A 12,226-nucleotide genomic window follows, 5' to 3' on the forward strand; every position below is an offset into this window, starting at 1 on the left:
ATGAAGCTGCTCTCATTGCCTTCTGGTTTATGAATCCATAAAAGGTTTTATAAGGGTCTGCACATAGCATTTTCAAAATTCAATAAAAATGCTTCAGGGGCACAGCATCGGTTGCTTTTTCCACTTCAAGAGTCATTGAGGTCTGAACTCCTGGAGCCCCACTGTTTAAAACTTCTGTCATGCTGCTATGACATGCTGAAAGTTTTGTTGTTTGTGATCACATAATGGGTACACTTAGGGCTAGTTCACGCGGAATCTGCCTCAAAATTCGCCTGCCAAAACAGCTCCCATTGACTTCAATGGGAGACGCTCGCTTCTTTTTTCCGCTAGCTAGTAGTGGTAAAAAGAAGTGAGATTGCCCTATCTTGCCATGGATTCGAGACTCCCTCCTGATAAGGCCCATTCATTTGGAATGCCGCCAGGGGATGTTGGTGCACTGCATCGGCATCTTGTCGCGGCTAGCTGCACGGCATGTTCACACGCAGAATCCATTTTATGCTGTGTGAACATACCCTTAGATCATGGGCTAATATATTGCCTAGTAGTCTTGGGAAGGAGAATTTAATATGCAGGCATTGATTTAATACACACTTTAAATTTTATTATGACATGTTATGTCATTTGTTTTACTGAATTTTTATCTAGGTACTATTCGAAAAACAAGAATACAGGCACCTTAAAGGGGTATTCCCACGTCGCATACTCACCAGTCTTCACTGCTGTAAAATCTTCTTTCTTCCTGGTTTCTTGCATCATTTGGTGGGCGGGGTTTCACATGCAACCTGCCATTTAGCTCCACCCCCAAATTAGCGTGTAGCTCCGTTCACCCATATTGGACTATGAAGTACAGGCAGCAGCAACTCCATTCTGTGTTACTTAGAGACTGCCTGTCTCTGCCATAATGAACACAATTGAATTAGCTAGCCTGATAACTGGGAGAAGAAATGAAAGCAGCTCCTCTCCCCTATCTGAGAGCAGGGACCTAGGTCATGTAGTGTAGACACAGGATTAGCTAGATACACAGGCTCGCTCCCTGCACTTAGCCCCTCCCCCCTGAGAGCAGGCAGATACATCACTTGACTTTTGAGCAGATAAGTCAAGGGCTATGTCAATAATGAATTGAATAAAGTAAGATAGTGGACAAACAAAGCAGTTTTGCTGAAGCAGTGTATTTAGGAAAAGTCTTACATCCACATTAACAAGCAGTATAGATAGGATCCTTGTGATGGGACAACCCCTTTAAGTCTTTGTTATGTGTGCGTTTTTTTTCTTTTTTTCTTATATATAAATGACCTTTCAGTAATATGTCGTGTGTGTGACTTTCTTCTCTTGGGTTCTTGTGTTTATTGGTTTTAATTCTTTCTTACAGGCATTTTCTGAACTAAGTGGCAATGCTCGCTGCATTGTCCTAACGTCAGGCACCTTGTCACCAATGTCTTCATTCTCCTCTGAACTAGGTGTTAAGTTTTCTATCCAGCTAGAGGCCAATCATGTTATCCAAAAATCCCAGGTGAGTTATTCCTTTGTATACTTTGTATTGTATTAATGCAAAACTATTTTCACAAAGAAAGCAACAATCTCTGTTGTGGATAATAGCTTTATTTTGCCCTAACATCCTTTTTTGAACTAGTCGTTTTTACCATCAAAAAAAAGTTTTATTTGGTTTTACAACAAAAAAGAGAATATAACACAATCAATCAAGAGGAAAGAAACAATCCATTTCCAGGGCAAACAGTTGGGGTGAGGTGGTGTGGTTGACAAGAATGAGAGGAGGGTGGGAAACTGCATTAAAATACAGAAGAAACTGGGGGTGGGGGTTGAAGAATTGCACCTGTCGCAACAGGGCTTTACTTACTGCATAGGTAACACAGTAAAACAATAGAATTGTAATGTTAAGCATAAAAGAGAAGAAAGGATAAGGTCACGGAGGTGGAGAAGGGGCTTCAGGTGAGGGAGCAGAAAACAAAATCTGGAAGGCAGGAGAATAGTAAAAGATATTCCCCAACTGCCGCACTTTCAGGTGGATACTGTCATCCTGCCGGAGAGCTGCGACCAGGTCCTCTATCACCTTGATATGCAGGATCTCCTGAAGCTAATTTAACATGGACGGGGGGAGGTAGACTTCCAACAACGGACCGGGCCACGATCAGCATAAAGCTAACCAGTTTATGAATGCGTTGGGTCATCCTCCAATGCCACTCCAGTGACTTCCCTAATAATCCTTAACATCATGCCAAAATGGGTGGAGACTAGGACAGTTCCACCAAATGTGTAGAATTATGGCCTGTTCTTAAGAGCAACGCCAACACTGGGCAGATACTGTTGGAAAAATACTATGAAGGACAAGGGGACTTTGTATCACCTAGAAAGGATCTTGTAATTAGTTTCCTGGGCCTTATCGGAGTTGGAAAACTTACTACGGGAGCTAAAGGCAGTGAGCCAGACGTCAGGAGGGAAGGTACCTCCCGACCTCCATTTCCCATCTTGCTACAAATGCAGACAAGGGTGAATCAGCGGCCGCATATAAAAGGTTGTGGATAAGAGAGATAGTATGTAGAGGCATCTTAGTGCTTATACAGAGCCTCTAAAATGGGGAGAGGGGTCGATGTTGGTCATTTGTCTTCCTCAGGGAGCAATAGAAATAGTGAAGTTGGAGGTATTGCCAGTGTACAGGCACTAGTCATTTTTAACTGCTACTGTAATCCCAGTGGTAACCATGTTATACTCTTCACACATGATGTATATAAAAAAATTATCTTACTTTTGAAAATATAAGACACATTTTAGACAAGTAAAATTCATGCTAAGCAGGGTATGCATCATAGTATGTCAGGCTCAGCAACATAAAAATAGGGGTCAAAGGGTTGTTTTGGCCAGATGCATTTATCATTATCTATCCAGTGATTAAATGCTAGACTGATTTTAGGTAAGGCAGGGTCTTTTACTCACCAGAATGGGGAATCCTGGTTCCCCATTTTCCAAGCAGACCCTGATCAGACCCTTATAGTTTGACATGGTATACTTGATTGTGGGGATAACGTCTATCCTTAGGGAGAGACCACCTTCTCAGGTGTGTGGAGACTTAGGGTGCATGCACACTACGTAACGCCGGGCGTGTATGAGAGCCGTACACGCCGGCGTTACAGCAGGGCTGCCGAACACTTCCCATTCACTTCAATCAGAGCGCTCGAAAACGCCGCTGTTACGAGCGCTCCCATTGAAGTGAATGGGAAGTGTTCGGCAGTCTGCTGTAATTCCGGCGTGTACGGCTCTCATACACGCCCGGCGTTACTCAGTGTGCATGCACCCTTATACAGCCATAGTTGCTCCACTGCAAGGGAACATGGGAAGAATATGCAAATCTGTCTCCCAAGATGTAAACAGGGAGACAGTGCATCTTGGGAGACAGATTTGCATATACTTGAACAGACAGTCTGAAAATGCGCCATATTTATATTGGCTGACGCTGGCCAATCACCGCTCATCTAGCGCTGAAGGGTTGGGGCGGTTCTATAGCCTTAAGTAGACCAAACCTTCGGCTCCTACACACGGCGGCATATTTATGTCGCCGGGGAGTGGGGGGTTAGAATGAGAAGCTGAAAAGTCATTCACTCCATAGAAATAGCTATAGACAGACTATATAATGAGAAACTGATAGCTAATTTTCTAGTCCTTATCCTACCTCTGATGAGATGCCCTGACAGAAATCTATGGGGGCATTGAAACGCACTAGGTGGTCTTCTTAAATAATATTTTTAGGCAGCACCTTACATTATAAAAATGAGGAAAAAATTGCATGTTTTATGAGTGTGTGTGTGTGTGTGTGTGTGTGTGTGTGTGTGTATGTATATATATATATATATATATATATATATATATATATATAAAATATATGACATATTAGTTCCTGTGATAACTTTGATATGCTTATATTACAGGTATGGGTTGGTACAGTTGGTGCTGGTCCAAAAGGTCGTAAACTTTGCGCAACATTTCAGCATACAGAAACTTTCGATTTTCAAGATGAGATAGGTGCCCTTTTACTATCAGTGTGCCAGACTGTGAGCCATGGAGTACTTTGTTTCCTGCCTTCCTATAAGGTAAAATTAGCTTACATGTCTGTATACAATGGGATATCTGCTACCACTTAGTTTTATTTGCTTTTTTTTTCTTTTTTCTTTTTTTTAATTTGTTTTATTACAGAATGTCAAATAACACAAACAATGCTTGAATGACATGTACTAAGTATGAAATATATATGCAGCAGCATTAGATACAATAATATGACATAAATGCAATAAGTGCAGAGATAAGTCAGCTGTGCAAGCTCAAAGAGAGTTAAATATGCAAGGGTAAAAAATATGGTTACCTATAACGTAACAATTAGTACTGCATTAAGTAAAATAAACATGTTGGCACAATAAACGTGTTGGCACAATTAGTAATCTATTTTGAGGTCATTGGACCATTTAAACTCTGTATTGTTGAATGCTGTTGAGACATATAAATGGGACTCCTGCAGATCAGAAATGTAGTCATCATCTAGAATAGGAATCAGGGACTTCCATTTATTCAGGCCAGGAAGAGGTTCAGTAGCCAACTTGGTAGTGAGAAAATGAGAATACAAAGTAGAGATCAGACTCCTGGGGCCTTGAATCACTCCAATAAGCAGTTCGGCATCAGTAGTTGGAGGTTAGACATTTGAGACTGTAGTGTGTGTCTTAACAGGAGATATTTCTTGATGTGGAATATCAAACTTGGATTTTAGTTGTTCAAAAGAAAGGAAAACTCCCTTAGAATGTATGTCTTGCAGAACCTGAATCCCTTTAGCCTTTAGAAGTTGATATCAGATAGTTGGTATAATTGATCCAGGACTTTATTCTGCCATAATGGGGTTTCCAGTGGAATTTGGGAATAATAACTTATTTGTTTTGCTGCTGCCCAAACGTTTTGCACTACTCTGATAATGGGAAGCAAGCATAATTTCAGTGAGACTGGTTCCTCCAGGCGAGATATTGAAAATTGACTTGCCAGGTATATAAATATAGGTTCGGAAAGGACATTCCCACCATCTCTTTCGGAAGTTGAAGCTTCCTCAGATGAATTACCCCATATTAGAATAGAATTCTAGGTTTGGAAAAATAAAATAAAAATAAGAGAGAATATGCGTTGGAAGATATAAAGACATTTCAGGCGAATTACCATTTTCGGGAGGTTCATGCGCCCAGCGAAACACCGTGGTACTTTTGCCCAGATCTTTGTTTTGGATTGCACATGCTTTATCAGTGAGAAGACATTTGCAGCCAACATATCCAATGGGTTCTTCGTGATGATGATTCCAAGGTATTTAACTTGTGTAACAGCTGCGTGGCCCAGGACAGTGGTTCCCTCTGGCAACTGTCAGTCAGGAGAGGTACATCAGGCATTATTGGTCTTGGTTAATTTTTAGGCTAAAGAGGGATCCAAAGACCTCTATTAATTCAATAGCATGTGGCAGCTTGTGGTTTGAGTATCGCATTAATGTGACCACCGCCTACTTTTGACATCAACGTTAAATAACCAATCGCAGAAGGCACGTGTCATCAGCCATCTGGGTGCACTCATCATTGTGGAAGGCACGATGGATCAACACAAGTATGCATCTATCCTTGCAGACCATGTTCACCCCTATATGCAAATTGTTTTTCTTTAGGATGATGGCATCTATCAGCAGGACAATGCGACGTGTCATAAAGCTCGCAGTGTACGTGCGTGATTCAAGGAGTACCAAGATGAGTTTACCGTACTCCCTTGGCTAGCAAATTCCCTGCACTTAAACCCAATCGAGAGTCTGTGGGACCACTTTGATCAGGTTTTTCGCGCCATGGATGCTTAACGTAGCGCAGCTGGCCACGGCACTGGAGTTGGCATGGCTCAACATCCCAGTGAACATCACAACATCCCCTCTCTTCCTCCACGTCTCTTAGCAGTCCGCTCTGCAAAAGGTGGTTATTCTGGATTTTGACAGGTGCTCACATTAATGTGACTGGACTGTGTAGCATCAGGTCATCCACATACAGTCCTACACAGTCTTAAGCAGTAGCGTGTTGTATTCCACGGGAGATGGGATCTGCTTGAAGCCTTATAGCCAGTGGTTCCACTGCAAAGGCAAACGAGTTGTGAGAGTGGGCAACCCTGGTGGGTACCACTGGCTAGGGAAAACTGAGTCGATTGGGGACCATTTCGGGAAACATAGGCACTAGGACAATGGTAAAGGATAGATATCCACTTCAGGAAATTAGGACCAAAGCCAAAGTTCTGCATGGTCTGGAGAAGATATGGCTGTTCCACTCAATCTAAAGCTTTAGCAGCATTTAGGGATGCCAGGACCCAATCTTCTGGTTGAGCTGTGCCAATCTGTGTGTTTACTTTAGTACATCTCAGGTTATCAGAAGTACTGCCTCCAGGTATAAATCAAGACTTATCAGGATGTATAATATCAGTCATAACTGCAGTCAGTCAAGTAGCAAGGACTTTTGTCAGGACTTTATGGTCTGTGTTTAACAAGGAAATAAGCCTGTAGGATCCACATTCCAAAGGGTCTTTGCCCACTTTCAACAGGACTATAATTGTATCTTCATAAAATGAGGCCTGAAATGTCCGTAACAAGGATGGCAGTAGTTGGTCTTGATATTGTATAATCATCTCTAATGGCAGTCCGCCTGGACCTGAAGCTTTGCCTTTCGCTATAGAGGGCAGAGCCTCAGATAGTTTAGGAAGTGTAATAGGAGCCTCAAGCATTTCCACCCGTGAAGCGGTTAATTGATGGAATTGTAAGCCATAGAGTCTTCTTGGGTAGCTACTATATGGGAAGTGAGAAGGCTTGCAAGAAGTCTTCATTGGATGAAGTCACTCCGACTGTGGTAGACCGAATCCTAAGAATAGGTGGTTGCTGGACTGATTCCCCTGCTTATAGTATTTTTGTGAGTTAAAGAAAGTCCTTCTCTTTTAAATAAGTGTTGGTTTCTAGTACTCTGTATCCAGATCCGTTTGTGATCGTCAATGGCCTCTTGAAATAGTTTGCGTCAGTAACTGTGCAAGCAGTCACCAAATCATGTTCTGCACGAACAAATTGTCTCTTCAGGTGAGTTATAGAGGATTAAGGTGTACCTTGAGCAGCCCTTCAGGTACACCTTAAGAGCATCCCAATAAGATGAATGAGAAAGATGTTGCCCATTGTGAGTGATATACAATCAAAGCTAGCCAGAAGGGATGGGAATGCTCAGCAGTCTTTAATTATAGGAGTGTGGTCTGAAGGGCCTCGAGGTAAATGAATGGTGTTTTGTGATATTTTGTAGCAATATATGTAAACCGGTTTAGTCTGTGCAGAAGAAGTAGCAGTACACAGACTACAGCCCAGACAGCAACTGTTAATACTATCCCTTCTATGGTGGGACAGTGAATAGTCTAGATAATGTACTTAATGGTCAGTATAGTATACTTATCTCAAAAGAATCAATACAATACCTCCATCTTGGAATAAAGTAAGAAAACATTAGCTAAGGAGCTTAATCTATACAAGTAAGATGATAGTAGTAGTAGAGAGAAGAAACATATCACAGTATAGGTGCGTATCTCACCAGTTGGCTGTAAAGTGCAACTTAACACTATAAAACGTGGATCTGGGCAAATATAGTCTCAGCGTAACTATTAAGGTAATACTCCGCCATCTTGATTGAGATGGTATCTGCAACATTATAGTCCATCAGTGTATAAAATCAAAGAGCAGCAACAATGACCAGGTTCAGTGGCAATGGCAAGGTGATCTGTGGCCCGGGGAAATCAGCCATATATCTGCTTCAGCCGGAGATTTGAAGAAGTGCGTGCGGTCATCACGGTTAATTCATAGACACGCTGGAAACATCATAGAATAGGCGATCTGTAAAACTTTTAGTCTTTTCTTGATCCTAACAAACGAGGCTCTCGTTTTCTGCAGGTTAGCTGAGAAGTCAATGAACATGATTATCGTAACATTTTGAAATGTTGCACAAAGTATAGTGATATTGTCATTGTAATTCTGAAGTCTTGCTAAAAATGGCTTCAGTGGTGCCCCCCAGAGGTGATGGTTTTGCTAGGAGTTTGTACGCTGTTTCTACTGAAAAGAAGCTTAATAAGGTCATAGTGGCAGAGGAAGCTTTGAGCCAATGTTGAATAAACGAGCAAAGTCTGTACTCTTGAGTCTCTCTTAAATTCTCTCTTGAGAATTTTGGTGTATTCGATTTTCTAAGTCTCAGGGTTGCGCCCATAGTGAAGTTGCCTTCTTCAAATCAGGTATAAGGGCAGAGACCGGAGCTGTGTCTTCCTCCAATTTGGACATCCAGTCTTGGAAATTCTGCATGTCCTGCTGCGGCAAGCTCACATCTATCTGAATTTCGTTGATCTTTGAGGTTAAACAAACAAACTAGATTCATGAATGGCAATGAGTAAGTTTATCAGAATTTTTTCTCAGGGAAGTTCTGGTTCCTCACTATCAACAGTTGAAGAAAAGGACTCTAAGCTAGTTGAGGAAGACACGCTGGCGCCATGTTGGGCATCTGCTCGGGCAAATGCTTTGTTTTTCCAAGGTTGTGGATTGGTGAGTTTTTGTCATTGTCCAGTGGATGGTATCATGGATTGCTTCCCACAGTCCGATACCGATAGTGGATCAATTTGTGCAGGATAATAAGTTCTGTAGTTGGTTCAGTCACGGAGCTCTAACTAGATGCATGTTCACGTGCCAGAAGTTTCAACACCCCCCCCCCCCCCCCACAGTAGCATCATTGCTTTCGATAGCATAATGTCTTCAATATCTAGAACATGAGAACTTATGTATGAGAATGTGTACAGCTTGTTTGTTTTTTTTTCTCAAGCTCAACCGGCAGTGAATGAAGATGATCACTTATACACTCGCTTATATAAAATTCACAAATACAGTTTACCTTATGAATGTATGTTACTAATGACCATAAGAAAATTGTGTAAGATTTGTAGATATTAGAACTGCATGCTTAGCACCCATGATTTGGCAACATTAAGAGGATACAATCATGATTTATGATGCATTTATTGGCATAGATTTTTATGGTTAAAAATTGTGAATGCTTTATGTTGTCTCATGTAATTCCCTAGAGCGGCCACCAGATGACATCATAGACCATAAAATGAGTATTTTCTTTTTAGTCATATTCTAACTTTCCTCTTCACATCGTATATCGTTATAATAATGAGTAATTATATTGATGTAGAAGAATATATTAATAATAATTAATAGTTTTAATGATGAATAATTATAACTGAAGTTAAAAACCTCTCTGCTTATGTGCTTTATAGATTTCTCTCTACATGTAATAAATATACTTTCATATTTGGAAATCGAGAAATCGGATGAACTGTGCCAAGCAAATTACTAACAATAGCTATTAATATTTCATATCAGAGGCTCATTACTTTGGAGCATTGCCTATCTTTGGAGAGGCTTTGAAATATTGTAAGTTTTGTTATTGAACATATGTCAATATGCAATAATTACTAAATTTAGTTGAACCACTTAAGGGAGCATTCACACGGAGGACGTTGGCACTGATTCTGGCACGATAATTTGGGGGCCTGGCCAACGCCACAGGACTGTAAAATTTGGGAGTGCTGGGCCAACGGGCAAACCATTTGGGGGCCTAGGATGTGCACAGAAGGCTGCTGTGCAGGACAACGTTTGGGGGGGGGGACAAGGAGGGTGCCCGGGCCTGCGGGGCACAGAGGGCAGGGCATTAGGCTTTCCATGGAAGCGCAGGGGCAAGGATGTAGGGTAGGTCGCAGGAGGAGGGCCCAGAGGAGGGTTCTGGGGCCGCCACGGGATGGGGGAGGGGTCACGTGAGGAGGGAGGGTGGTCCGGGGGCCACGATAAATGCAAGGGGGGAGGGGGAAAGAGCAACGCAGAAGCAAAGGGGGTCCGCCTTGGCCCACGGTGCATCTTCTCCGCCAACAATACAACACCTGTACGCGGTTCCACGCCACCGCCAACCCAGATAGCAGATGCTAGTAAATAATAAAGCTTTGTTTTTATGTTGCTGTTGTCCATGACCCATAGAATTTTTGTTCTTCTGTTGACATAGCTTTCTAAGGTTTTGATTTTTTTTTTTTTTTTTTTTTAGCAGGACAACTTGTACTTTTCCTTGGCACTATTTTGTGGCACATAAGTTGCTTTTCTGATTGCTTTTTATTCCAGATTTTGGAAAGATGGACCAAGAGCAGATATTGTGTCATTTTTTTTTTCTTCATTTTTATAGTGTTCGCTGTGTGGGGGATTATGTGTTAATTTTATAGTATTAGTCTTTATGGTTGCGTGATACCAACTATGTGCAATCTTTTTATTTGTATTTTTTTCACCAATTCATTGTTGTGAGAGATTTTTTTTTCTCTTTCTTTGACCATATGATCCTTTGATCCCTTATAAAATACCCTGCATAAATATTTCCTATAATGCAGTGTATTATGCCTTTTTTTTTTTTTTTTTGCGTGAAAGTGACTGTCAGGCCCCCAGCTACCACAGCAAACTATCCGCACCTTGTGAACGTATTGCAGGGGTACCTCCTCTATCTTCTTCTGCATCCTCCCCTTCCTTCTTTGGCTTGACGTCGGACGCCTGCGCAGTACGCTCTGTTCGGCGAACTTGCAGTGTCGGCACTATGGCCGCGGGCATGCGCAGTACGTTTGACGAAGTTCGCCGAACAGAGCATACTGCGCAGGCGTCCGATGTCAAGCCGTAGAAGGAAGGGGAGGATGCAGAAGAAGATAGAGGTGGCGCTGGAGTCTGTTTTCGAGCAGCAATCGGGACGCCCCCATCGCATCTCCTGCGCTGGGGGACGCCCCCCATTGCTGCGAGAGAACTAATTAGCATACCGGTACAAACCGGTATTTCGAACGAACGGCACGGCGGAGATCACTTCCAAAGGTAGCAGACGAATAAGCCTTTTTAAAGGCTATTCCGACGTGTTACCTAGAAAAAAAAGTTTTTTAATGGTAGAATCCCTTTAACATTTATATTGAAATTCAGTATTCCGTCACAAAGGTCGATGTGTAAGTTCGTGAAGACATATTATTTGGACAAAACACCAAAATGTGGAATGGTATAAATGTAAATGTGAATGGGCCTCGGCATGAAAAAATATAATGGAATTATCCGAGTAGCTACATACATCTTTAAATGGCCATGTGATGGACACACAGCTGCATGGTTTGTTACAGTCACAGCACAGTATTCAGATGGCAGCTGCAGTGTAGTCTGTACTTTTCTTGTGGTCAACGTGCTGCATTTACAATCCTGTTTTGGGACACTAGAACTGGAGCTTGGTCACAGCAGCAGGTGCCGGACCGGGAATTGTATTTGGCAGAAGAATTAAACGTTGACTTGCAACTTTGTACATGCAGTTAAACCTGAATTTTATTGTAATTTATGTTAAACTGCTATTCAGATGACTTTGAGGAAACGTTTTGTATTACAGACATTATCTGAAATGAAGAAATTGATTGGGAGTAGGAGTAAAAGATCAGGGAGTTGAGAATGGTTAGGAGGGAACATGGGAGGGGGCTTTTCATGGGCTGAGTATATGTAGAATTTATGCCAATTCATTTGTATGATTTGGTGGTAAAATCTTTTATGCAGATCTGGATCATTGTGTTTTGTGGGAGATGACATAAGGCAGTCCGGTGCAGATGGTGGAAGGGGGGAAATTGTGAGAAGGTGGCGCACACTACTGGGTTATAGGAATAAACAGTTAAACATATCTGACAGTTGTTGATTGCTTATTTCATAGGAAAGAAAACAGAGCATGACTTTCAAAGACGGATGGATAAAAAAGTTACCAATTAATTCCATCTTCATAAATAAAATGATTATATTTTAATTTTATTATATATAATATTATTTATTATATTTTAGTTATATATTGAGATATATTGAACAGAATTAGTGAACAATTGTAAAATACAAATCTCCTGCTTTAGGGCTGTATTTCCCTATAGCCATACATTTCTGTAGACAGCTGCTACTAGAGGGCGCTAACAAATTTTTACAAGTTCACTGAGTAGGAAAGTGGAAGTGTCCAGCAACACCCATTTACTTTGGTTCTTAAAGGATATACAGTGGGTACTTTGGTATTATTTAAAACACCACTTGTGTCTGGTTCTGGTGTATGTTTTATATTTCTGGAAG

General features: G+C 41.5%; 1 protein-coding gene across 1 annotated transcript in view; it reads left to right on the forward strand.

The window, feature by feature from the left end:
• BRIP1 (BRCA1 interacting DNA helicase 1) overlaps positions 1 to 12,226 on the forward strand; it is a 199,848-nt gene that overhangs the window by 77,749 nt on the left and 109,873 nt on the right. Inside the window, exons 12-13 of the mRNA XM_075263115.1 lie at positions 1,370 to 1,510; positions 3,939 to 4,100. Coding sequence (XP_075119216.1) covers positions 1,370 to 1,510; positions 3,939 to 4,100 — 303 coding nt within the window. The remainder of the gene's footprint in view (positions 1 to 1,369; positions 1,511 to 3,938; positions 4,101 to 12,226) is intronic.

This window comes from Leptodactylus fuscus, chromosome 2, assembly GCF_031893055.1.
Source record: "Leptodactylus fuscus isolate aLepFus1 chromosome 2, aLepFus1.hap2, whole genome shotgun sequence".
NCBI classification, from domain to species: domain Eukaryota; kingdom Metazoa; phylum Chordata; class Amphibia; order Anura; family Leptodactylidae; genus Leptodactylus; species Leptodactylus fuscus.